Here is a 25,280-nt window from a genome sequence, read left to right as displayed (position 1 = left end):
TCCCTCAACGTCTGCTATGGAACGTCTCCCAACACTGCCTAGCCGGCGAGGCTGGGAGGCGAGGCTCAGGAGCAGAGGCAAACCTTTCCTAAGCCCATAGGCCTCTCTCTGGGATGGGGCTGGGCATGAAACTGGAGCTGCCTGCACCTGGAGACCTTCCGTCACAGGAGTGGCTCAGGCCTCTGTCAGGGCAGGCCCGGTAGCTGTCACCTAGCTCTACTGGCTTCCCTTTCACTCCTTTTCCACCCCTGCAGCTTGGTCCCCTTTGTCTCTGAATTCTGGTTCTGATTCAGGTGTCAGATGCCTTTACAGGTGAGCTGCTTGTGGGGCGGGGGAGAGGCAGAGGAAGTGACTTTTTCCTCCTCTGTCAGGAGCTTCCGAGAGGGATTGAACAGAACACGTCCCGTCCCTCTTGGCAGAGGTGGGTCAGTGTCCTGCCGTTGGGTCTCCAGGGAAGCGGCCTTCGCGCCGACTCTGAGTGTGGGGGCGCCGGGCGCTTGCAGATCCGTAGGGCACTAGGACCCGGCGGGGCGCAGGGCAGCCCATGTGCTCCGCGCTCCCTCCCACCTCCCGCTCCCGCTCGCGCTCCATTGTCTGGGAGCTGCAGCCGCGGGCGGGCGGCCGGGACTCAGCCGGCCGGATAGGGCCGGCGCCGAGCGGGCGCGGGAGATGCCCGGCGGCCCGCGGCCACCTGAGCCGCCCGCCTAGTCCCCGCCTTCCTCGGGGAGGATGTGCGCCCTGACGGCGGGGCGCGCGGCGGCGGCTCCCCGGGGGCCCTACGGCCCCTGGTTCTGCCTCCTGGTGGCCCTCGCCCTGGACGTCCTGAGAGGTCAGCGGGAGGGGCGGGCCGGGGCGGGGCGAGGGGCGACTGGGTCCCGGCCACGGCCAGGCACGAGGGATGCGCAGGAGCGGGGAGCCTGCGGCGCTCGGACTGAACCCCGCGGGCTCGCCCTCAGCCTGCCCCGGGGTCTGGGCTCCGGGAGCCGCGCGCCGCCACTGCCCCCTTCACCTGGCACAGCCTGACAGCTCCTTCCTGACCCAGAACCAGCCGGGTCCCGGGGCTCCCCTGGTCACCCCCAGACTCGGTCCCGCACCTTCCGCGATCTTCCCCTCCAGCCAGGGCGTCTAGCCCGGCTGCCCCCTGCCCTGGGCGCACCCGCTCCCTAATCTGCCCTCCGCAGAGCTGCCCCCCGTGGCTCCTAGTTTCCTCTCACCATCAACCCCCACCCCCCATGCCCGGGAACGGAAAACAGACCTTTTTCCCGAGTCCTTAAGAGATATGCAGCTACCCTCCCCCTGCCCCAAGGAGCTCTCTGACCTTGGAGTCCCCAGAGATTGTTGTCCCATCAGCGCCTTCCTGAGCCTTTATGGGGAGCCCCATCACTGGAGGAAGGGGCAGTGACTCCCCTTTGCCCTTGGGCGGAGATCATATTGCCCTCGTCCTGGGGCTGGGGCTGCTAGGTGGGCGATGCCACGGAAGTGTGAGGCATAGTGAGACATTCTCTACCCACCTCACCCACCAACAAAGCTGAGTTCTGGGTGCTGGGAGTCAGTGGGAGTCAGACCTTGGAGCATCTTGTAATTATCCAGGCAGTGGAGGAGGAGGAGGAAGGGAGGCCAGGGGTTACTCTCAGGGAGCCATAGTCACTTACCTGTTACACTTGGAGGTGGGGGGGTGATGGGTGGAGTTTCTCAGAAACGTGCTCACTGGTGGTGCTGGTGGTCGTGGCGGTGGTGGTGGCGGTGGTGGTGGTGGTGGTGGTGGTGGTGGTGGTGGTGTGTTGAAGGAGGTTGAAACCATCACGCCCCCAGCCCAGCAGTGGGACTGAGAGGGAGCTGGCCCTGAGGCTGCTTTCAGCCACCTGCTCCCCTCCCCAGGGGACCCTGTGGGAGCCCTAATAACCCCTTACAGGGAAGGATGAGGAAAGCCTTGTCACATCCATTATGCAGCAGCAATAACCCCTCTCCCAGACTTCGCTCCCCAGTTTACAAAGCCCTCCCCTGTCCACAGTGTCATTAAATGCCAATTCTACAGGTGAGGAGGACACAGGCGCTCCAAGATGTTAAATTACTGACCCAGCCTTCATCGAGGCTGAGTTAGGACACAAGTGCAGGTCTCCAGGCTCTCAGTACACCCTCTCTAGGGAGCACTGCCCAGTTTGGGATCCAGGGTGAGTAAGACAAGGCCTCGCTGATACAACCAGAGGAGAGGTAATTCAGAGGAGGCAACCAAAGGTGTAAATGTCAGAGGGGACTAGTGGGAGGGCAAGCAATCAAGGAGGGCTTCCTTAAGGAGACAATATTCACTCTTGGCCCTGAAGGAGGAGGGAGAGAACCAGAGTGAACACCATTGCATTGATGGGAGTGAACTCCCATCACTAGGGAGTGAACACCATTGCAAACAGCAGAGGGTGGAGAAAGAGGTGGAGAGTGGAGAGGCAGGGTGGTCCAGTGCTTGATGCCTAGTCTCTGACTCCCAGCTCCACCACGCACAGCTGTGGCACCCCAGGCAAATACCTTAACCTTTTAGTCTCATTTTCAAATTCATAAAATGGGATCAACAGTAAGAGAAGCTAGTTCTCAGAGTTATTACAAAAACTGAAAGAGTTAATACATGTGAAGTGTTTAAAATGGTAGCTTGCATACAGTTTGTATTAAAAAATGTTTAGTATTAATATTATTAAGGCTAACTAATAGCTGGTACAAATCAAATATGGTTTTAGTGGTCCTTTGTCCTGGTTATTGGATACCAGACTCTCTTCCAGGCTGACGGTTCCCACCATTTTGGTTCCCACCATCATGGTTCCTTTCTACTTTTGCACTCCAGTACCCAGTTGGAACAGGGAAGAATGGAGTAAATTTGGGAAACGGGTGTGAGATTGTCCTGGTGATGATGTAGGTTGAGTGAGGGTGGATGCCCAGCCAAGTCTGGCCAAACACCCGGGGACAGAGAGAGGGTCTCTACTACAAAGCTCACCTGGGTCACCATCGTTTATCTTGTAGGCCCTGTCTGGGGAGAGCTGTACCCCACAAATGCCTTGGTGTCGGAGGCAATTAGGTAGAGAATAGGAATGGGAGAGGAGGAGACATGGAGAAGGTTCTGCTGGAGGGAGGAAGGCCTAGGTCTGTGGAAGATGGAAGAAGGAACGGCTCGAGACTGGCCTCCAGTGCTGGACTCAGATTCAAATGCTGACCCTGTCACCTGCTACCTGCATAAGGCTCTTTGAGCCTCAGTTTCCTCATCTGTGCAATGGGGAGATTCCCCCCACATTCTGGGGGTGTGGGATATTAATAACCCGTTTCTTCCGCCACTGCCACTGTGCCCCAGGACCGAGCTCAGTTCAGCCACTGCCAGCTCTGGAGCTGTCACCATCTCTATCCCTTCTCCCTCTTCAGTGGACTCTGACCAGGACCCCGTGGACCCTGTCTACCTGCCAGCAGCCCTGGAGCTCCTGGATGCCCCTGAGCACTTCCGTGTGCAGCAGGTGGGCCGCTACCCACCTGCCAACTCCTCTCTGGGCTCCCGATCAGAGACCTTTCTGCTGCTGCAGCCTTGGCCCAGGGCCCAGCCACTTCTCCGGGCCTCCTACCCACCCTTTGCCACTCAGCAGGTAAGGGAGAAGGGAGTACCAGGGACTCCTAGACTAATAGGACTCAGAGCCGAGGTCCACTGTGTATGGCTCAGGGGCCTGCCCCAGCCCCAGCTGTGCTTCCTGTTTTCGAGAGGGGAAAACTGAGGCCCATAAAGCCTCTCTCGTGCCAGGCTGGAATTGGAAGCCTGGCATCCCATCTTCCCAGATCTCATGTCCCCCCAGCCCCTGCTTTGTTGAACACCTCCATTCTCCGTCCAGGTTGTCCCTCGGGTCACTGAGCCCCACCAACAGCCAGTCCCATGGGACGTACGGGCCGTGTCTGTGGAAACAGCTGTGACTCCAGCAGAGCCCCATGCCCGGGTCCTCTTCCACCTCAAAGGGCAGGATTGGCCACCAGGGTCTAGCAGCCTGCCTTGTGCCCGGCTCCATGCCACGCACCCTGCAGGTACTACGCACCGAGCCTGCCGATTCCAGGTGAGTGGGTGGGCCCCACCCAGGCTGGCCTTGCCGCTGCACCAGCCAGAGGGTGGTCCTGGAGTAGGGAAGAGAGGGCTTACCACTCCTGGGAAGTTTGGGGGCTCACGGATCTCCTGACTTCATTCCTGCTCTCCTAGCTTTCCTGAGACCCTGTGAAAGGGTTCTTTGGGGCCCCTTATGGAGTTCAGTCTATTGTCTGTGATTTTGGGCAAGTAACTTAATCTCAGTTTCCTCACCTGTAAAATGGGGTAATAACAATTCCTACCTCATATGGAGTTGGAATAAAGAATAAATGAGCTGAATACAGTGTCTGGCACAGAGCAATCCCTCAGCACGTGTTTGCATGCTTGTCAGTATTACTTTTATAATTGCAATTTCCGCTATTTTGGATTCTAGTATAAGAATCCACTGAAAAGAGGTATTTTGTGGACTTTGGGATTCTAAGAAGTCTTAGTTGTAATCAGGGTGGTCCTGGGCATGGTTAGGGGAAGGCACTGGAATTTGTTCACTTTGGAATGAGACTGTCCCCAAAGGTGGAAGAGTGGCCCTGTAGACGCATTCGGAGGCATAGCTCCAGCCCTGTTGCTAGTTCGCTGTGTCACCTTGGATCTGTCTCTGGCCCATGCTGTCCCTGCCTGTCAGGGACCACTTCAGCTCTGCATTTCCTGCCATGAGTGCTGGGAACCAACCATGGCCATCATGTCTTTGCAGCCATCCCTGGGTGCCTGTGTGGTGGAGATGGAATTGCCCTCGCACTGGTTCTCCCAGGGCTCCATCACACGGGCTGAGCTGGCCTACACGCTGGAGTTGGCCGCCGAGGGCCCTGGGGGCTGTGGCCCTGGTGGGGAGCAGGACCCCAGGGAACAGGCCCTCCCAGTGGGCAGTGTGGAGCTGCGGCCGGCGGACCCACCCCAGTACCAGGAGGTGCCCTTGGATGAGGCAGTGACTCTGCGGGTGCCTGATGTGCCCGTGCGGCCCGGCCAGCTCTTCAGTGCCACCCTCCTGCTTCGGCACAACTTCACAGCCAGCATCCTGACCCTGCGGTGAGCACTGGGTCCTGGGGGTGGGTTGGAGGCAGGAACCTCTGCGGGAAGACTGGCCAGGTAACTCTTGCTCTTGGGGTCCTTACTAGAATCCTTAACCTCTGCAAATATGAGTCCACCAAACCCCTTACAGGCCAAGTGCTGTGATTGCCCTGGCAGCAGGCAGGACCCAGCAGTGGGCATAGCCCTGAATTTGGAGTTAGAAATAGGAAGCTCCCCTTTCCTGACACCTCTCCAAGGCTCCTTTGTCCAGTGGGGCGAACTTGCCTGCTTCATAGGGCTAAAGCTGTGAGGCTTTAGGGAGGGGAAATAGGACAGGGCTTGAAAACTGGCAAGTGCAGTGCCTGGGGTGGTTAATGCTCTAATACCCCAGGAGGGGACTAGCCCAACTCCTCTCCACAGCAAGGACCTCCTCTTTGTGTCCCTTTCTGTAGGAATCCCCCCACCCCCACCGAATAGCCCCGCAACCCATTCCCAGTGAAAAGGATTTGCAGAGTGAGACTTGCCTGTTCCATCTTTGGGTTTGTGTATGTCCCATCCCTATGTGTCTCTCAGGTGCCTGTCCCATCTCTCTGTCTCTCATGCCCTCCTGAGCTCACTCACACACTCATAAGATCTTTCCTGGACCTTAAAATATGCCCAGCCCTGTATCTCTACACCGGAGAGAAGAGCAAGGCCGCCCCCACCTGGCACGAAGGGTCCCCAATGGTAGGGCAGGGAGCTGGACAAACAGGCGCTGGATTATATGTTCTCATGAAGGTACAAAGTGTTGCGGGGGCTTGAATTAGCGGGTGGAGGAAGGGGAAATTCATCCTGTCGTGGGAAACACTTTCTAAAGGACGTGACATTTGAGTTGCTGGAGGCTTGAAGAATGAGCAGATGAAGAAAGGAAGGGCAGGCCAGGCGGAAGGCACAGCTTACTCAAAGGCTTAGAGGTCTCTGTGGCATGGCGTATGTAGGGAAGAACTTTGGGTGTAGCTAATGCAAAGAGTGATGGAAAGATGGCACAGCTGGAGAAACTGGACCAGACCCTGGAGGACCCAAATGCCAGGCTAAGATTTCACCTTGTGGTCAGTGGGGCATCATAAGGGGTCTTTGAGTGGAGGAGAGCTGTATGGCATGTCCTGTGTTGAGACGGAGTCCTTCTGAGTCGGAGAATGGCGAGGAGGATACTCAGACCTGAGCCAGGGGAGGCCAGACAGGAACCTGTTGTCTTTAGCCTCTTGTCTTCCCCCTTGGATCCTGGCCACAGTTCAGTACCCACCTTGACAAGCTGGACCTGTGTCCTCCCCCCAGGATCAAGGTGAAGAAGGGGCTGCATGTCATGGCTGCCCGCCCGGCCCAGCCCACCCTCTGGACTGCCAAGCTGGACCGCTTCAAGGGCTCCAAGCACCACACCACCCTCATCACCTGCCACCGTGCCGGGCCCTCAGGGCAAGACTCCAGGTGTGCAGTTTCCTCAATCGGGGGCAGAGAGGGAGGGCTGGTGGGTAGATTTATGAGGTTCCAGGGAAGGGGGCTGCCTTACTGCCTCCATATTGCCATGTCAGTAGGCACAAAGAGCAGACTCCTTCAAGAATGCAGCACAAAGCCAATATAGTATTGATTCATTCTTTCAGCTGCTATTTATCCATCCCTAGTCATGTGCCAGGTTCAGTGAGTGTCTGTGAGTCTTATTCCAGATATGCCCACTTATCCTGGCCACCCAGTTACAGCCCTCACAGTCACTACCCCACCTCCCACCAACACCAAATGGGTCCCTTTTTGGGGGCATTAATATTCCCCAAAGCCCAGCTGCAGTTCTTACAGTTTACAAACTCTTATATTCGTGCCCTGAGCCTGGGTCAAGGCCATGGGCTTTGTAGCTCCTGTCTGATTCTTAGTTCTGATATTTTTTGGATGAATAATCTTGAGCAAGCCAGTTAACCTCCCCATAACCCACTCCCCACCAGAGCCTCAGTTTCCTCACTTGTAAAATGGGGATAATAATGCATCCCTTAGGGTTTGTGAAAATGAAATAAGATACTATATGGCCAGCATCCAGGCGAACTGCTGCCACATATCAGGTGCTTGGTCAAAGAAAGCTGTGAGGGTTATTATTCAGGGGGTCGAGTGCCAGTCCTGGGGCTTGGAAGTGAAACTTCCTCCTTCATAGAATTTCAATCGGATGCTTTATGCCACCCTGGTGGCTGTGGAAGGCAGATGTCTGAGTGGAGGAGGCTGAGGAAGGCAGGAGAGCTAGCAAGCATCTGGGGGGGGAAGGGGGGAGAGTTAAATGGCTACAAGAAAAGTGGCTAATCTTGCAGGGGCCAAGAGTGGATACGAGCTTGAGCTCTGGTACCGGGAAGTTTGGGTCTAATCCCAGCCCTGCCACTTTGTATGACCTTGGGCGAGTTATATAATCTCTGTACCTTAGTTTTCTCATCTATAAAGTGGAGATAATCATAGAACCTACCTCATGAATACAGGAAATGCTTAAGACAGTGCCTGACTGCTAGTAAGTACTCAGTTTCTCTCTCTTCTGGCCAGCAGCCCCCTTGAACTGTCTGAGTTCCTATGGGTGGACTTTTTGGTGGACAACGGCACTAGTGGGGGCGTGGCAGTCACTCGTCCTGTCACGTGGCAGTTGGAGTATCCAGGCCAGGCCCCCGAAGCAGAGAAGGACAAAATGGTGTGGGAGATCCTGGTATCGGAGCGGGACATAAGAGCCCTGGTCCCACTGGCCAAGGTCAGTGGTCCCCCCTCTCTCTGGCCAAGTGGGAGGCCAACTGAGGTGAAGAGCTTGGGCTGAGCTCCTCCTGCACTCCTAGGCCGAGGAGCTGGTAAATACAGCACCACTGACTGGAGTGCCGCGGCATGTCCCCGTGCGCCTTGTCACCGTGGACAGTGGGGGGACTCTGGTGGAGGTGACAGAGCACATTGGCTGTGAGTCAGCCAACACACAGGTCCTGCAGGTGAGTGGCACGTGCCAAGCCCACGTGAGTATGTATTTGTGCATGCAGTGATGTACACGCTGCTTTCCTCCTTCCCCATTCAGGTTCCTAAGATAACAGCTTCTTTTTGACACCAGAAACCTCATGGGGGAAGCCACAGCTTCAACTTCCTTTGTTCCCACCTCCTCTCTCCAGAGTCAAGTGGGAGCTATGCAACTCCAACTGCCCCCAACTTAGGCAGTTCCATGTTCATTGTTGCATTGGCAAATGAACTGCTGTGGGAGAGTTAAGAGCATGTACTTTAGGATCAAAAAGTTTCAGTTTGAAACCCATCTTTGCTATCAACTACTTGTGTGATTGTGGACAAGTCTCTCAACCTCTCTGAGCCTCAGTTTCCTAAGCTTTAAAATGGGAATATATTTTAGGGATGATGTAAGAATTAAGAGATCCTAAGACAGTATCCAGCAGAGAGCAGGACCTCTGCTCTGTGAAACAATGGCACCTACTGTTATAACAATATAATGATAAAAATGACAATAATTATTATTAGTGCCTCATAATGACCTGTGAGGTAAAAAAGGGCGGGGCAACTTTCCTCATTTTGAAGTTCTAAGAGGGAAGCCCAGAGCCTGTACTTCCTAAATCCTGGCCACCCTGGGTAGGTGGTTCCTAACTGAGGGCTCCCCGTGGGTAGGTTTGCCTTGTCCCTCTACCTCTGCCTACCTACCTGTAGCTGATTGCCAGGTAGCTCCAGCACCAAAGTCAGAGGCCAGCACTAACAAGGAGACAAATTTGTGGATTCAAACCCTCCTCTGTCAGGAGAAAAATACTGTTGTGTGCAAATAGCCAGTTTCCCCAATTGTGCCCCAGGGGAGAATGGATGCCAGATGCATGGTGAAATCTTATCTAAGGATATGCACTACAGTAAAATACAGAACTGTACCCCCTCTTACGGAATGGGGTCAGGGCTCTGGTCCAACCAGTCTTTCCTGGCTTAGCCCACCTCTTACCCTTTGTCCTCCCACAGGTGTCGGAGACCTGTGACACTGTGTTTGTGGCTGGCAAGGAGAGCCGGGGCGCTCAGGGGGTGAGAGTGGATTTCTGGTGGCGCAGGCTGCGGGCGTCGCTGCGGCTGACGGTGTGGGCCCCACTGCTGCCCCTACGCATCCAGCTGACTGACACCACCCTGGAGCAGGTCCGAGGCTGGAGGGTACCCAGCTCAGCTGAAGGGTGAGTGGAGGCCTGCGGAAGCTGGCTGTCCTGGCGAAGTCGCTCTGGGACTGAGAGAAGGCCAGGGGGACAGTTCGGGAGGGTGAGAGCAGCTTGATGGATAGGTACAAGCACCAATCAGGAATGGGGCTGGTGTGCAGTGCTTGCAGGTGGAGGGACCTGGTCTAACTGGTAGAACTGTGGGCGGTCCTCGCTGCTGGGGGCGGAGCCTGTGCTGATGCCCCGCCCCTGGGCTGCCACTTTTCCCGCAGGGCGCTAGAGCCCGAGGCTGCTGCAGCCGAGGAGGCAGAGCGGCGAGCCCGCAATTGCCGTCTGCAGTACCAGCGTGCCAACGTGCGCTTCCTAGTCCCCTTTGCGGCCCACCCGCTGGACGGTGGCCGTCGCCTCACCCACCTGCTTGGCCCCGACCGGCTACTGGACGTGTCCCACCTCGTGGCACCGCACGCCCGCGTGCAGGACCCGCGTGTAGCCTCGCTGGAGGGCGGCCGCATCCTGGTGGGCCGAGAGCCCGGCGTCACCTCCATCGAGGTGAGCAGACCGCCTGAGGAAGGTGTAGGTGGTCCCCAGAATGTTTATGGGCAGGTGTGAAGGATGTCAGAGGAGCCCAGGGTGTACCTGGGGAGGTATGAGCCCAGTGGGATTGGGTGAGAATAGGGCGGTCCCTGTAATGGGGGAAGATTTTTAGGTATGAAGGGCTGGGGATAGGTATGTGGAGCCAGGTCTTGAGAGAGGAGGGAACTGTCCCCCACGTGAGGGATTGGGGTCCAGGTATGTACAGGGCAGGGGTTTGGGGTGCAAAGGATTGGGGAGAGCAGCCTGAACAGTAACCAGATCCCTTTGTGGGGCTGCTGGGGTCTCAGAGGGAAAAGGATGTCTGTGTATGAGGACCCCCACCTCCAGCTCCCTCTCATCCTCAGGTGCGTTCCCCGCTGTCTGACTCCATCCTGGGGGAGCAGGCGCTGGCTGTGACAGATGACAAGGTCTCAGTGCTGGAGCTTCGGGTGCAGCCAGTAATGGGCATCTCATTGGCCCTAAGCAGGGGCACTGCCCACCCCGGGGAGGTCACAGCCACGTGCTGGGCACAGTCATCCCTTCCCGCCCCAAAGCAGGTGACAGCTGGGGATCAGGGGGATGAAATCAACATCTCCGGATGGGGGCTGATGACAGGGGGATGGGTGGTACCTCAACCCCTCACCTTAGGGTTTTCATAATGAGGACTGACTACCCTGTAAGGTAGTGAGCTCTCTTCGGCTGGAGATGAGCAAACAGTGTCTGTCTGGAGTGTGTCAGTGGGAGGTTGATTAGATGGCTTTAACTGAGGACCCTCCCAATGACTCAGACGCTGGGGCTGAGTGGCCAACAGGTGATTGACACACGTCCCCTCTCTCCCTGTGTTTTGTCCATCTGCCTGTGTCTGTTCTCTCTGGTCTCTCCCCCTCCGTGTGGCCTGTCTCTGTGGGAGTGGTCTCTGTGTGCATGCGTGCGTGCTCTCGCGTGTCTCTGCCTGTGTCCGTGTACCCCACAGGAGGTGTCCCTCTCCCTATGGCTGTCCTTCTCTGACCACACCCTGGCCCCCGCTGAGCTCTACGACCACCGTGACCTGGGACTCTCTGTTTCGGCGGAGGAGCCCGGCGCCGTCATGCCAGCCGAGGGGCGGGGTGCCCAGCTTGGGGTGGTGGTGAGTGGGGCGGGCCCTGAGGGGCTGCCCCTGCATGTGTCTCTGCACCCACCTGAGCCCTGCCGCCGGGGCCGCCACCGTGTGCCCCTGGCCTCTGGTACTGCCTGGCTAGGGCTGCCTCCTGCTCCCACACCGGCCCCGGCCCTCCCATCCAGCCCTGTCCGGAGTTCACCAGCCATAGAGACCGGCATGGGTGGGGAAGGGCAGGCAGCAGGCAGTGTGGGGGGCAGTGGGGGTGTGAGGGGCAAGTTTGAGCGGGCAGAGGAAGAGGCTGAGAAGGAGGAGGTAGAGGGTAAGGAGGAGGAAGAGGAAGAGGAGATGGTTCCTGCCCCTCAGCGGGTCTCCGACCTAGAGCTAGGCATGTATGCCCTGCTGGGCATCTTCTGTCTGGCCATCCTCATCTTCCTGGCCAATGGTGTGGTCTTCGTGCTGCGCTACCAGCGCAAGGAGCCTCCCGACAGCGCCACTGACCCCGCCTCCCCCCAGCCCCACAACTGGGTCTGGCTGGGCACGGATCAGGAGGAACTGAGCCGCCAGCTCGACCGGCAGTCCCCTGGCCTGCCCAAGGGGGAGAGGGGCTGCCCCTGTGAGAGTGGGGGAGGGGAGGCCCTGACTGTGGCGACAGCACCTGCTGGGGACCCTACCAGCGCCCCGAACACCCTGGCCCGAAAGGAAGCTGGGGGGCGGCGGAAGCGTGTAGAGTTTGTGACGTTTGCGCCAGCCCCCCCTGCCCAGCTGCCTGAGGAGCCCATGGGGGCCCCTGCCGTGCAATCCATCCTGGTGGCAGGTGAGGAAGACATCCGCTGGGTGTGTGAGGACATGGGGCTGAAGGACCCCGAGGAGCTGCGCAGCTACATGGAGAGGATCCGGGGCAGCTCCTGACGCCTCCCGGCCGGCGTGGCCCAGCCTCGTTGGCTCCTTGGCTCGGGCAGCCTCCGCCTCATCCTCTGGTGCTTGTTGATCCGAGTCCCCTGCCTGGTCCCCTGCAAGGACTCCCACCCAGGCCCCCTCTGCCCTGCCCCTTGTCATGGACCATGGTTATGAGGAAGGGCTCATGCCCCTTATTTATGGGAACCATTTCATCCTAAGGTTGGGTACAGAATAAACCAAGAAGGAAACGCCAGCTGGGACTGCTGCTGTCTGTTTTCTGGTGGAGAGAAATGAGGGGGTGGGGGTGGGGGCGTGTCAGCCCCTATCCCTGCTGAGACAGCTTTGGGAGGCTGGGTTACGAGCTGCCCTCTCATAGCGACCAGCAATCCACATAAACAGGAGAGCGGTGGCGGCCTGAATGCCAGCCAGCAGGAAGAAGTACAAGTCCATCTGGCAATTGTTGATGTTCCCTGGGGAAAGAAGAGGTTGACATTTGGGTCAGGGCAGGGCTCCCCTGGAGCTGCAGCTGCAGCAGTGTGGCTGGTAGGTGGGATCTGAAGACACTGGGCAGATAGCCCCCTACCATCTGGCTGCCCTAGGTCTCTACAATTCCCAGGTAGCTAGCTGTTCTTTCAGGGGACTTACAACACAAATACCACGGGGAAAAGGGACCCCTCAGCCAGAAGGGCAGAGATCCAGAAGCAGAAAGGCACCTTGGAGGTCCACTGAGTTCCATACTTCCTTTTTGACCGGGAAACTGAGGCCCACAGAAGGAAAGCCATGCTGTGGGTGATTGGCCAACTTTAGCTAAAGCCCATTCTCTGAGTCCAGCTTGCTACTTCATTCTGCTGGGGGTCCAAGCACTTAGCAGTCGCCACTTCCCTTCCACACCTCCCTTCACTTGTGTCCTACTTTCAGGGAGGCCCCCACACTCACCATGGTCCATAGGGCAGTGCAACCAGCCCCCTGGCAGTGACAGCAGTGCCACCAGGCTGGAGCCCAACAGCGAGCCTATGCCCGACAGGCAGAAGAAGACGCCCATGATGGCGCCCTGCATGGAGCGCGGGGCCTCTGAGTACGCGAACTCCAGGCCTGCAGAGGGAGGATGGGTGACCTCAAGGGCCAGTGGAGGAACAGAGAAGGGGCCCAGGTCCCTGCCCATTGGGCCACAACGCCCACCTCACCCCCGCCAGCCTCCATCCTGGCTTTCCCTGGGTGATCGATGGCCCCTGGCTGTGATGATGCCCTTGTACCAGTGACGTCATCCAGCAGGTGGACCTGCACCTCTTGGGCAGGTGGAACAGCCCCCACATTGCCCAAGAGCTCTGTTTCCTCCTCGCCCACCTCCCTGCCATCTTCACCCTCTCCCCTATGCTTTCTGCTCACCTTTAGTGTCGTCACCCAGTCATTTTCATTCAACCTCAGAATCTCCTCTTAATGTCTGCCTTCCTCTCTGTTCCCTCTGCCCTGGGCCAAACCCCAGCCCTGGTCATTTCCTGCCAGGCCTCTGCAAATGCCTCCTAAACTCCCCTGTCTCCAGTCCTCCTCACACAGCCAGAGGTCTAAAATCTCTAATGGGGTCCTTTCTCAGCCCCCATCCCCTTGGGGGTGGAGCTGTTGCCCTGGGGAGAAACTTCAACAGCCCCCGGCTCAACCCAGGAAGCCCAGCATCTTGCTGGCCTTCTCCCCCATCTCCCCACAAGGCTCCACTCTTTGCTTATGCTGTTCCCTTTGCCTGTGAGGTCCTTGCTGCTACCTGTTGAGTTCTGCCTCCTCCTCACCTTGCCCCGGGGCTTCCCCAGCACCCTATTGTCACTTCTAGGGCACTCCACTGGGTGTATTGTTCGGGAGACTGTTTCCCAGCACACGCTGAGTGAGTCCCACTCAGCTTCCCCCTGTGCCTGTACCTGAGTGAGCCCCAGCTCCAAAACCCCAGTGTCTATCACAGTGCGTGGCACAAACCAGGGGCTAATAAAACCCCTTTGGGTGAATGTAGCCCCACTCAGAAAACCCTGCCTTCTTCCATGCAGACAAGTTCTAGAGGCTACACCCATGAAAACTCTAACTTCAAGGAGCCACCAGGCTGAGCCCATCCCTGGTCCAAGAGCAGGGGTGGAGTCCAGAGTACCTGGGATGCTGGCAAAGATCTCACTGATTCCGATGAGCAGGTACTGAGGGATCTGCCACCAGATGGACAGTGGTGCCGCGTAGTACACGTTGTGCCCGATCTGCTGGGACACTGTCTGGTTGTGATGAATGTACTCCAAACGCTTCATCTCCAGGAATCCTGATCGGGGAGACAGGGGGACTACAGCCAGGCCCACTCCAGGCAGCGTAGCCATGGCAGAGCGTGGCACGTAGTGAGTATTCTCACTAAGCAGCCAAAGACTGACTAGACAGCAGGTAAGGAAAAGAATACTGGCCTAGGGTGTGCGTGTCAAGATTTGGGTTCTAACTCTTCCCTTTTTTGCCTTGGCTGTTAGGAAGCTCAGAGCTAGGTTTTGCGCTCAATACTAGTAACAGTTTCTCATTAACTGAGAGCCTGTTGTGTGCTAGGTGTTTAATATGCACTTCTGCAAATGAAGCAAGAAACTTAGGTTAACCAACCAGCCCAGAGTCACATAGTCAATAAGTAGTTGAGGCTAGATTGGAGCCCCAGTGTGTCTGGTTTCAAAGCTGGTCCAATTTCCATGACATCACATGACTCCTACTACAGCATCAAATATTACAGCAGGGTTTGTAACCTGGCTTTACGTTTCTTCTATTTCCTTCCCTTTCACTGCTGAGGAGACAGCTGTGCTCTAGTGAAACGAAGACTGGATGTGGAGTTAGGTGACTTGGGTTCCAATCCTGACCCTGCCGCTGGCTAGCTGTGTGACCTTGGGCAAATCACTTAACCTTGCTGAGACCCAGTTCTCTTATGCAGGTAGTAGGAATAAAAATCCCAGGGTGTTGTGACAATGAAATAGGACAAAATGCTGTAAAGCACATAGCTTTAAAAATCTAGTTTCGTTTTCATCCTTGTCATACAATACTGTTTGTTGAGCTTTAATTCCTCTGATTCCTACTTGTGATCCAGGCATGGTGCTGGGTGCTTTACAGACTTCATCTTGTTTAGTCCTCAGAACACTCTGGCTAAACTATGTTTCATGGGGGCAGAGCCTGGGCCCTGCACTGGGTCTGAATGAATTACTATCCCCACTGTAAAGATGGGGCTCAGAGACTCTAAGAAACTTCAGAATCATTAAGTCACTAAGTGAAAAGGGCTGAGATTTGTGCAATAGCACAGAAGCCTGCTTTACTTGAGCCCCTTTTCATAAGTGGCTTCAAATACTTTTGAAATGGCAGAAGGAAGAGAATAAATAAATACTTTTTAAAGAATTGCCCATGTACCACTAAGAGGCTGTGTCTTTAGAACATTCATTCAATACTTTTGTTGAGCGCCCACATGCATCATTCATAGCTGTAACTTAAAAAGAAGAAAATCCCTGTCTTCAGGGAGTTTACATCTCACTGGGGAAAATCTGTTTTCCGCTGCGGGTCTGAGTTTCCTCATCTGTCAAATGACGGGGGGCCGGGCTCAATGAGGAGGGTCTCCTTCAGATCGCACCTTCTGGAAGCCAAGACCGGCACCCACGGGTGGAGGATACACTTGGCCCAAGCCCCAGGCTTCAGCATCATCAGCTTCTAGTGGAGCCAGCCTCCCCCGACCCCAGACAAGACTGGCCTGCCTCCCCACGCGCCTCCACTTAGGTCCACACACCTGCCACAACGACAGAGGCAAAACCAAAGAACATCCCCAGCGCCATCTTCTGCAGAGCGGTGGGAAGCAGCTTGCATCGCAGCAGCAAAGGGTCGAGCAGGTGGTCCTTCACAGGCACCAGGATCAGCACCACCACCACGTTAGCCAGAAGGAGCCAAGCTTCCGGGATCTGGGCAAGAGGGAGCCAAGAGAGGCGGGCTAGCAGAGTGCAAGGAACTCAGGCCTGGAGCCGGGAGACCTGGACTCCAGACTGGTCCCTGGGTGACCCAGAGTCAGCCCCTTATTCTCTCTGGAAGGCACGCACCTCAGCTGTGTAACTAAGGGTGGGATTAGATCAGCGATGGCAAATAGGTTCCTCTAACTCCTATCAACTGGTAGTGGCTGCCGGAAACATTCCCGGGCTCGGCATAAAGAATGTCATGATTGATTAGTGGTGTCTGCCGTGGGTGAGAAATGGAGGTAGAGTGGCAAATATGTCATTCATCTGCCAGCTCTAAAGATCTTTGATTTTATGAAACTCCGAAATGCCTAGGAAGGTCCTGGTGGAAGGCAGGTGTCCCAGAGAGGGAGGGGACAAGGCAGAGTTGAGAAGGGACCCTAGCGCACCTGATCTGAGGGCCTGGGGCAAATTGGCAGTGAGGCCAGCTCAGAGAAGCAGTGGGTGGGAGGGAAGCTGGCCTGAATTCTTTTCAGCAGTTGAGCATCTCGGCAGGATGGCTGGCTGTGACACAAATTCACCCACCTACCAGGTGCCTTTTCTATCCCCCGAGGACACAAGGACACCGTGCCAATGGGGTAGGGCAGTATAAAGGCAGCTGCATTTCCTCCTCTTCTAGGAGGAAGCCCCCAACCCAGCCTGAACTGGGGCTGAACATACGAGTTGTCCCCTACCTTATAGGCACTGTCCTGGGCTCCCAGAGCCACGGAGCTGTTGCCAGCGTAGTCTGGAAAAATGTTTGGGATGTGGAGGTGAAGACCTTGTAGGACATACGTGGACTGCATCTGCCAAGAGAGATGGAAGTGAAGCTGGAACAGAGCTGGCCACCTCACCTCCAGCCCCGGGAGGCTCCCACCCCCAGGCAGGCATTCCTCAGCAGTAGTACACGGCAGGCAGCCGGCCGTCTGTCCCCTCCCCAGCCTCAGGAGAAAGTGCCCTCCCCATGCTCCTTCTTCCTCAGGAGCAGGCTTGGCTGGGGAGCTCTCTTTGCTCTGCTCCCAGGGCCGTGACCTGTGCGTACGACCTTATTCCAGAGCTGAGCACAGCTGGTTGGATTCGTACTTGTGTCTCTAGGGCCTGGCACAAAGTAGGCGTGGATAAGTGTTTGTTGACCTGGGGAAATAATGACATGGCTGTCCCTACAGCAAATGCTCATCTGACACCAAGGGCAAGCTGAGTCCCACAGGTTGACACAGCCAGGAAATGTGTAGTCACGGACCCATTGGAATGGCTCTGGACATGGTGGCCGGTGTAGGCCTTACCCCTTTAGTTGTTATATAATGGAGGGGGTCCAGGAGAGTCCCACAGGAGGGTCTGGGGCAGCGCAGGACACTTGGGTTTCTCTGGGTAGCAGCTATTTATCAACTGGTATATGGAAGGATGTCAATATTCTGACAAGCGGTATGACTATTAGCCATGGACACCCCCCCCCCATGTCCCTGTCCCATCACGGACACCTTCTACCTCTCTGCCACCCCCAAGTAGCAGGCTGGCCCTTTTCATCTTCTGCAGCTTGAAACAAGGTGCCTATAAAGGAGATACCAGAGGCAATCCCTTTGTGGTCTGGGGATTGGGTTAGGTGCTGCCCACCCTACACGCACACACACGCACGCACGCACATGCACATGCATGCCCTCACACACACCCCACTAACCTTACCTTTGGGGAGTGGTGGGAAGCAGGGGTTCTCAAACCTAGCTGAGTATCAGTATCATCTGAGAAGTTTGTTACAGCAGAGACTTCCCCCAGCAATTTCAGTTCTAGGGTGGGATTTGGGAATCCCTACTTTTCAAAACTCTGCAGGTGATTCTGAGGCACAGCCAGAGTGGGAACAACTGTTACAAAGTACTCAGTGCAACTGAGCTTACCCCTAACTTGCTGTGGGGCCTTGGTCAACTGGAAGATCTTCTCTGGGCCTCAGATGCCAAGTTTGGAGAACACTGAATGCTACAGGGCTGGTAGAGCCTTTGCCTAAACCACTCATTTTCCACACGAGGGAACTAGGCCCAGAGAGATGGGGTGATTTATTCAAATCACTGGGCCTCAGCCCTGTCTCCAGGACTTCTTGTGCTCTGCCACCCAAGGGATTTAACTACTGGGATGGCTTTGTGCCAGGCCCCCACCAGCTGCTGCAGAGCAGCAGTTCACTTTGTGAACCCCTTCTCCACTTTCCGCACACCCTGGGTTTCTACAGTGATAGATGAGACTGGTAAGGGGACTAGGGAACCAGTCCTCCCAAAGCAAAAAGGCAGGGGCGCCCACCTGGAAATACACCATCCAGTAGGGCACCAAGGTCACCATGACAGGCAAGAGCTTCACCAGCACCTGGAAGTTGGCGATGTCCTCTTGTGGGGAAGGGCCAGGCTGGTGAGACCTCTGGTCAGGCAGCAGCTGGGGGCCTGGAGGGTCTCTGGGACACCAGATAAAATGGCAGCTGTCATCACCAGCACCATGGCCACTATTTTCACCTCCACCATTATCTCCTAGTTGAACCCCACTCCTCAATCACCAGTTATCACAGCCATCACCTCCCACTCAACCCTTCTGTCCTCCACTCCACTGTCAGCACCACCTTCACAACCAATGCCAGCATCCTCACGGTCATCACCGTTAGTAAGGTGATCAGTCACCAAAGCCACTCTCTCCGCGGAGTTTTCATTACCATCATCATTTTTTTTTTTTTGATGCTGGCCCTGCTGCTGTCAATATTATCACCATACTCTCCTTTGTTACAGTGGTGGCTGATCAAGACCCATTCCATCCTACGGCTGTGTCCCCTTGGGTCCTGAAGGAAGTTAAGACCAGAGATTGTGGTGAACAGTCTTGGGGGATTTCCTTGGCTCATCGCAGCCATTTGTCATGGGAACCAGGGAAGTCCCAGTCCATGCTTGTCACAGACTTGATATGCCAAAATGATCCCTCTTGTCGTCTCCAAGCCCATCCTCCTCGACATGACAGTGAGGTAGGGAGTGGACAGGTAGACATAGAAGGAATATTATTAGGGGACAGATCAACCACTGAGCAACCTTTACCCTCTGCCCTTTGTCCTGACAAGTTTCTGATCCCTTCTTGCCTAAGAGCCTTGCCTCCCTCTTTGAGACTCTAAAAGGAACAATACCAGTGTGGTCACTTCAAAAGAAGGCTATCATCAGCTTCTCTCCTCCCAGTGCATAATGCCACTCCAACAATGGGTGGAGTTTATTTCCCCTGCCCTTGAATCTGAAATAGCCTGTGACTGCTGACCGACAGAAAGGGACCAATATCTTCCACTTCCTTCGCTTTGGAACATCCACTCTTGGAATGTTTGCTCCCTCCTCTCACAACTCAGACACCTTGCTGTGAGATGCTCCAGCCACAGGGCAATGCCACACGAAGAGGAACCCAGGTGCCTGCCTCACTGACAGCCAACATCGACTACCAGCCAGTAAGTGAGCCATCTTGGATATTGTAGCCCTTTCAAGTCCCCAAATGACTGCAGCCCCGGGTGACATCCCAAGCAGAAGAAGTGCCCAGCTGGGCCCAGTCACCCACAAAATTGTGAGAGGTAATGCAAGGTGGTTGCGTAACCCACTAAGTTCTGGTGGTTTCGTAGGCAGCAATGGATCAAGAAAATAAATCCTACAGCAATGCACGGGGTTGGGGGAAAGCATGTTGTACACTCTTTCCATCCACATCCTAGTGACAGGAGCTGTAACTGCCTCCAAGGTCTGGAGACAGGTTTGCTTCGCACAAGTAGTTGATTAACTTAGAGAGGAGAGAGGCAAAGGGAGCCATTGTGCACGTGCAAGGCCATTCAGAACCTTCCTTCCTTGGATGCCAGCTGATGGGGGAGGGGCCAGTTTGGCTGATTTGTTAGGCTTTCTTATACTTAACATCAGCATAGTGTAGAATTATTTATATTATGTCCCAACAACCTTCCCTGGTACCGTCATCTTCATCTTCACCACCTCAGCGGCCACTGTTATCACCACTGACGGTGTTTATCTTCATGGCAGCTACCAACACCGTCATCCCTCTTGATTACCATCATCACTGTCAAGACCCTTAACATCCTCACACATTTTACAGTTAGCCCATCACCAATACCACCACCACCACCTTGACCTCCCCTGCCATCCTCGGTCACAGTGGGCAGCTCTGGCCCACTGGAGAGCAGGTCATCCTAAAAGGCTACCATTGGGGCTGACCCAGAATGTCTTCCAACTGACCATGACGCACCAGGAGAAGCAAGGCACTTCTCCAGGCTTGGTGGCCCCCTTTCACCCAGAGCCCCCTCCTTACCTGGCACAGTGTTGGCACCACAGCCGGGGACAGCAGTTTTTGAGAGCAAGTTTAAGCATAGAGGACACTTGGCTGCCCGTGGGGGGCTTGGTGATGAAGATGGGGGTGGCAAAGAGGAAGATGAAGAAGGCCAGGCCCACACAGCCCACAGGGATGCTGTAGCCCACCAAGAAGCTGATGTTCTGTTGGATAAAGGCCACCACCAGCAGGGACAGCACTGCTCCCACGTTAATGCTCCAATAAAACCAGTTGAAGAAGCGGCGGTTAGCATGGCGGCCAAGATCCATGACCTGCCAGGCAGGGGTGAGAGTGAGGGCCAAGGAGGTACACAGACACCCTGTCATGACATACTCTCTTTACGTGCACTCCCTCGCCCACAGAGACACCTCTTGGGTCAGTGGGTGGGCATTCCAGCACTTTCCCGGTCCCTGATCACTAACTAGACACTCAATAAGTATTTGTTGAATGAATGAATAAGCCCTTCTCTTGGGAGTCACTTGTTAATGATCAGCACATGTTGGCACAGCTGTTTCTTCATGCCCATGACACACATTACTTTTTTTTATTGTCATCAAGCAGTGTACACAACAGACGTCTCTGATGCCTCTTTGTTCATTTCTGCTTGATTTATCCCTTTGCCTCTGACTGAGCAATCTATAATATATATGCATCATCTTTATAATCAGAAGAAAGCCAGTAAAGATCTCAGGTTTGTTCCACCTTATTCAATGTGATGTATGCATATTACTGAAAGAACAGCTAGAAGTCTCATTGAGAATTTCCTCTGCAGTTTGGAGATGCAGGGTTTTCTACTGTGGCCCATCCCTTCCCTTGACTTGCCTCCCTCTGACATATGCCCAGTCAAACAAGGTTGACACAACCAGGGAAAACAGAGGTGGTCCCAGCCCCAAGGGTGAGAGGAAAAAATATTCAGGCCCCCCAGCAAGGGCAAAAGGACTGAAAATCTTTATCCAGAATATGAATCAATCTGCAACCGTCAGGCCTCAGGCCCCCTTCCGGTCTGCTGGCTCGGATCAGCTGCACTGGCTGCCCCCATCTCTCCCAGACCATGGTCCCAGATTCTGACTCAGCAGGTCTGGGGCAGGGCTTGGGTATCTGCACTTCTAAAAAAGCAGGGGGGACTGGAGGTCATTGCTCTAGATAAAAGATTTTGTACAACGTTAAACCCATAACCCTTTCAGTGACCCCAAAATCTCAGACTCCATCACGCTCCTTCTACCCAGAGATACACATTTCCACTAACCAAGAAGGTTTTGTCAAGCTTTACTTTCTGTAGTAACTTTGGGGGATAGGTAAACATTTTGTTTCTTTTCCAAATATAAAATGATAGTCCATAGAGATGCGTTTACGACTGCCTTCTCTTGGAGATTCTGAGAGGTCCTCCTGGCAATGAGCACTCTGAGGGATGGGCACGTCCACTCACTGAGAATCCTTGCTGTAGACTTTCAAGCAGAAAATTAAATACATCTCATTCTGAGCAGCCACTTCCATTTCTTAATTGGGTGTAAATGAATATGGCAATTGCAACTCTAAGGGGAAGACCAGCTAGCCCACTCAGGATATAAAAGAGCACTTTGCTCGGAAAGATGGATGGCCCTTTCTGAAACCAGCAGGGTGTTAAACACATGGTTCCTGGGTAGAGCTGTCTGCCAGATGGTGCCCAGCCCTCCCACCTACACATCCCCCCTCGGAGTTCCCCCTTGAATTTGCAGCAGCCCCTCACTGCTCTGGTGTCCCCACTCTTGTTATCCCCACCCACTCTGTGCACTGTAGCCAGAGCCATGTTAAAGAACGCCAATCCAATGATGTCCATCCTGCCACAGATCACGTCAGTGTTTCCAAACTGTCCCAGGGGTGAGGCCTAGACCCCGACGGCAGTCTTCCAGTGTGGCCTTGAGCTGCCCAAAGCCCATGCCCAGTGAATGGAGCGTCACGGGAGCTGTTGTCACTGTTGATGCCACTGGACACTCTGCCCAGTGGCATGGCCTCCAGACCAGTTCTGCCACCAGGAGGCGGGAGAAACAGGAGCCACTGGATGGCTGAGGCCCTCTGGAGGTCAGTGAGGTCAAGGGCACAGATTATGGGCACTTGGGGGGTGTAGTGAGATGTCAATGAAAGAGTAGAATTAAGGGAAGATGAGAGATTCCTATTGGCAGATAGAGGGGTCTCCTGGTCTGAAGAAAGGCTGAGAAATAGACAGGGCAGCTCTGGGGTCACTGAGCGCCCCGTCATCAAAGGAATCCAAACAGGCTGGATGAGTAAGTCCTTGGCAAAGACCCTAGAAACTGTTTTGGATGCTGGATTGTGGATGTCAGCTGAATGCAATGATTCTTTTAGAAATGTCCCCTTCATGATTGCAATACACACCACTAAAGAATATTTGAAAAGCAGGGACGATTAGGGGAAAATGTACAATTAGTCCAGTGGCCTGATCACACTACTGTTATAATTTTTTTCCAGTTTTCCCCCTCTAGTTGACACCTAGTCTTTTCACCTGGCTGTAATCATATTCTGCATGCAGTTCTGCATATGTTTTTGCTCATTAACACCGCATGTGGTTGTTTTAATCATATTATAGTATTTTAAATTATTGTCTAGTATCCTATTGACGAGAGCTATTAAAATGCCATGTTTGTTAGGCATTTACCCATTCATTTAGCAAATACTTCTTGAATGTCTCCTACGTGCCGCGCTCAGTCCAAAGGGTTCAGAGAAAGGCTCAGAGGTTAGGGTATTTTCCCAAGTGCCCCTGGCTAGTGAGTAGCAGAGCTGAATCCCAACAAGCCCATGGTGAGGCCTGAAGTCCAGCCACCCTATCCCTGCTCTTTGACCGGTTCTCTATGTGACCCTGGACAGGGCGATTAATGTCATGAAACCCTAGTGTCCTTGTCTATAAAATGGACATAATAATGTTACCCACCTAATGGGTCGTGAAGAGGATTAAATGCGTTAAAAGTAGCACATCGCCAAAGATCGCCAACTATGGTTATTACCGTTGTTGCCATCGTTATTATTGTTAGAGTGAACACCCCCTCTTCTTTCAAAGAAGGAAACTGGGTCCAGAGAGGGGAAGTGGTTTGCCCGAGGTCACGCGGGGAGCCAGCGCATCCTGGCTGAGCCCTGGCCTCGCCCCGTGTCCATCCTTTCCCTGGGCACTCCCTGGGACTCACCTGGTCGGCCCCGAAGGACGTGAGGTTGCTCCTAACGGAGCTGGCGGCCAGGGCGAGCAGCAGCAGGCCCCCGTAGAGGGTGGGCGCGCAGTAGGGGGCGGGCGAGGGGCGCAGGCATCCGGGCGAGGGGCAAGCGGGCGCCAGCTTGGACTCGGGCATCTCGCCGCAGAAGGAGCGGCGGCCGTCGGAGGTGGCGGTGGCGGGCAGCAGGCTGGAGGCCACCAGGTAGAGCAGCAGGCTGAGCACGACGGCGCGGAAGCGGCCCAGGTACACGTCGGCCAGCCAGCCGCCCACGGGCGCCAGCAGGTAGGAGGCGCCCAGGAAGACGAGCGCGGCGCGCGACGCCTGCTCGCCCGCCCACTGGAAGCCCTCGCCGGTGAGGTAGAGCACGAGGTTGCCCGCGACGCCGAAGAAGGCGGCGCGCTCCAGCATCTCCACCAGCAGCACCGCGGCCGCCGCCGCCCGCCGCCACCGGCGGGGTCCCCACGGCCCGCGCGCCAGCAGCGGCCGGCGCTCCCCGGGCCCCCGGGGCGCCCTCGGCATCCCACCCTCCCCCACGGCCCCACGCCTGTCCTCCCCCCGCAGCTGCTCGCACTACTTTTTGCTCACTCCTCTCTCGCCATTGACCCCTTCACCCTCCTGTCCTTTCTTTCTCTCCCCCTCGAGTCCCCCCGCCGCGACCCAGATTCTACCCCCTCCCTAACTCTCAGCTCTCTCTTCTCCCTTCCTCCCACCCCTAACTCTTCCTCCTCCTCCAGACTGTGTCCCCCCCCCTCCTCGCCGCCCACCCTTTCTCTCCCCGCTTCTCTGCCCTTCCCCTTCCTTTTCACTTGGTACACCCCCCCCCACACACACCGGTGGGTCGCCCTTTCTTAACTGTCGTGCCCTCCCCTGTGACACCTGGCTGGCACTCCGGGGAGGGGGACCCTCCCACCGGGGCTCCTTCTGCTGTCTTCTCCCCGGCCTCCCTGTGCCCCGAGTGCCTCCCCGGCCGCTCCCCCACGGCGTCCCCTCCGGTGCTCCTTCCAGGCTCAGCCTCCGTCCAGCTCTCTGCTTCTTGAGAAATGCTGGGAACCCCTCACTTCCTCTTTCACTGCTTCTGGGGCCCGGCTGCGTCACATGGTGCGGTGGGGTGTTTAGGAGAAATGAAAGTCTGGGCCACAGAGCCCCTGCCCTCCCAGCTTTCTAAAAATCTCCCTTCTTCCCTGCCCACTCCTCCCCACCCCCACCTCGGCCAGCCTTCCTGGAGCCTGGAGGAAATTCCTCATCTTTCACTTTCATTTCTCCTCTGATCCCACGTTTGCTGCGTCCTCTTCCGATCACAATCCAAAGCCCAAATGATAGAACTGGAAAGGCCATGTGCATCGTTTGGTCCCACATGCCCACTTCTCAGATGCAGAGACTGAGGCCCAGTGGAGGGCAGAGGACTGGTGGTAGGGACAACTGGTTCATAGTAACCCAAGTAGGGGTAAACCACTGCCCAAGCTCCTGAGTGACTGGGGAAGTTCTCAGAATGCAGTTAAGATTGTGCAAGTCCTATTGTGAGGAAGGAAGTAGGGTCATCAGCAAGAAGCATGTGTGGCGCCATAGAGCGCCCACAGGTGAGTCGAGATTGAGAGAGACACGGACCTCAGACTAAATCAAAATCAGGCCTCAGCAGTCCCCTCCTCAGAGCCCTGCAGTGTGATTGGGTTAAGAGGCAGCCCTCACCTGGACCCAAAGCCCATCGATATCTGACCCCTGCACTCCTCCAGCCTCAGGCAGCCACTCAGGTCCAGCCACAGGGACCTTCTGCCTGTTCCCCTCATGTGCTGAGCTACTTCCTGCCTCAGGGCCTTTGTCTGTGCTGTTTCCTCTGCCAGAGCTGCTCTTCCTCCAGGTCACTGCATGCTGGCTGCTTCTCTTTAGGTCTCAACTGAAAAGTCTCCTCTTCACCAAAACCTTCCCTGATCATCCTAAGTAGTTGCCCGATGGAGTCTCAGCACCTTATGTCTGTCACAGTGC

At 55.5% G+C, this 25,280-nt stretch overlaps 2 protein-coding genes across 3 annotated transcripts; one reads left to right on the top strand and one right to left on the bottom strand.

The window, feature by feature from the left end:
- The first annotated feature begins 589 nt into the window (after window positions 1–589).
- On the top strand, window positions 590–12,077 carry TMEM132A (transmembrane protein 132A). 2 transcript variants are annotated; one of them, XM_081061969.1, is made up of 11 exons: window positions 590–829; window positions 3,397–3,611; window positions 3,852–4,067; window positions 4,782–5,113; window positions 6,410–6,559; window positions 7,646–7,841; window positions 7,924–8,067; window positions 9,074–9,276; window positions 9,528–9,804; window positions 10,194–10,385; window positions 10,802–12,077. In XM_081061969.1, the coding sequence occupies exons 1-11, from the start codon at window positions 730–732 to the stop codon at window positions 11,834–11,836; spliced, it is 3,060 nt and encodes a 1,019-aa protein (XP_080918095.1). In that variant the 5' UTR covers window positions 590–729; the 3' UTR covers window positions 11,837–12,077. The 2 variants fall into 2 exon arrangements, with proteins under 2 accessions (XP_080918095.1, XP_080918094.1); XM_081061968.1 differs by having other exon boundaries at window positions 605–829; window positions 7,643–7,841.
- Window positions 11,995–23,819, bottom strand: SLC15A3 (solute carrier family 15 member 3; the record flags this gene model as incomplete). Its single annotated transcript, XM_081061970.1, has 8 exons — window positions 11,995–12,294; window positions 12,761–12,916; window positions 13,953–14,111; window positions 15,588–15,756; window positions 16,479–16,589; window positions 18,067–18,214; window positions 20,086–20,375; window positions 23,277–23,819. 8 exons carry the CDS (start codon window positions 23,817–23,819, stop codon window positions 12,140–12,142), a joined length of 1,731 nt encoding a protein of 576 aa, XP_080918096.1. The 3' UTR covers window positions 11,995–12,139.
- Between the last annotated feature and the right edge of the window lie 1,461 nt (window positions 23,820–25,280).

Source organism: Rhinolophus hipposideros (assembly GCF_964194185.1).
Source record: "Rhinolophus hipposideros genome assembly, chromosome: 10".
NCBI classification, from domain to species: domain Eukaryota; kingdom Metazoa; phylum Chordata; class Mammalia; order Chiroptera; family Rhinolophidae; genus Rhinolophus; species Rhinolophus hipposideros.
The sequence above is the reverse complement of the archived record's forward strand: the minus strand, read 5'-3'. Positions and strand labels throughout refer to the sequence as shown.

Coding starts and splice junctions, on each gene's coding strand:
- TMEM132A (XM_081061968.1), top strand. CDS start 730: ATGTGCGCCCTGACGGCGGGGCGCGCGGCGGCGGCTCCCCGGGGGCCC. Junction 4,068..4,781: donor ACCGAGCCTGCCGATTCCAG/GTGAGTGGGTGG, acceptor ATGTCTTTGCAG/CCATCCCTGGGTGCCTGTGT. Junction 8,068..9,073: donor CCAACACACAGGTCCTGCAG/GTGAGTGGCACG, acceptor GTCCTCCCACAG/GTGTCGGAGACCTGTGACAC.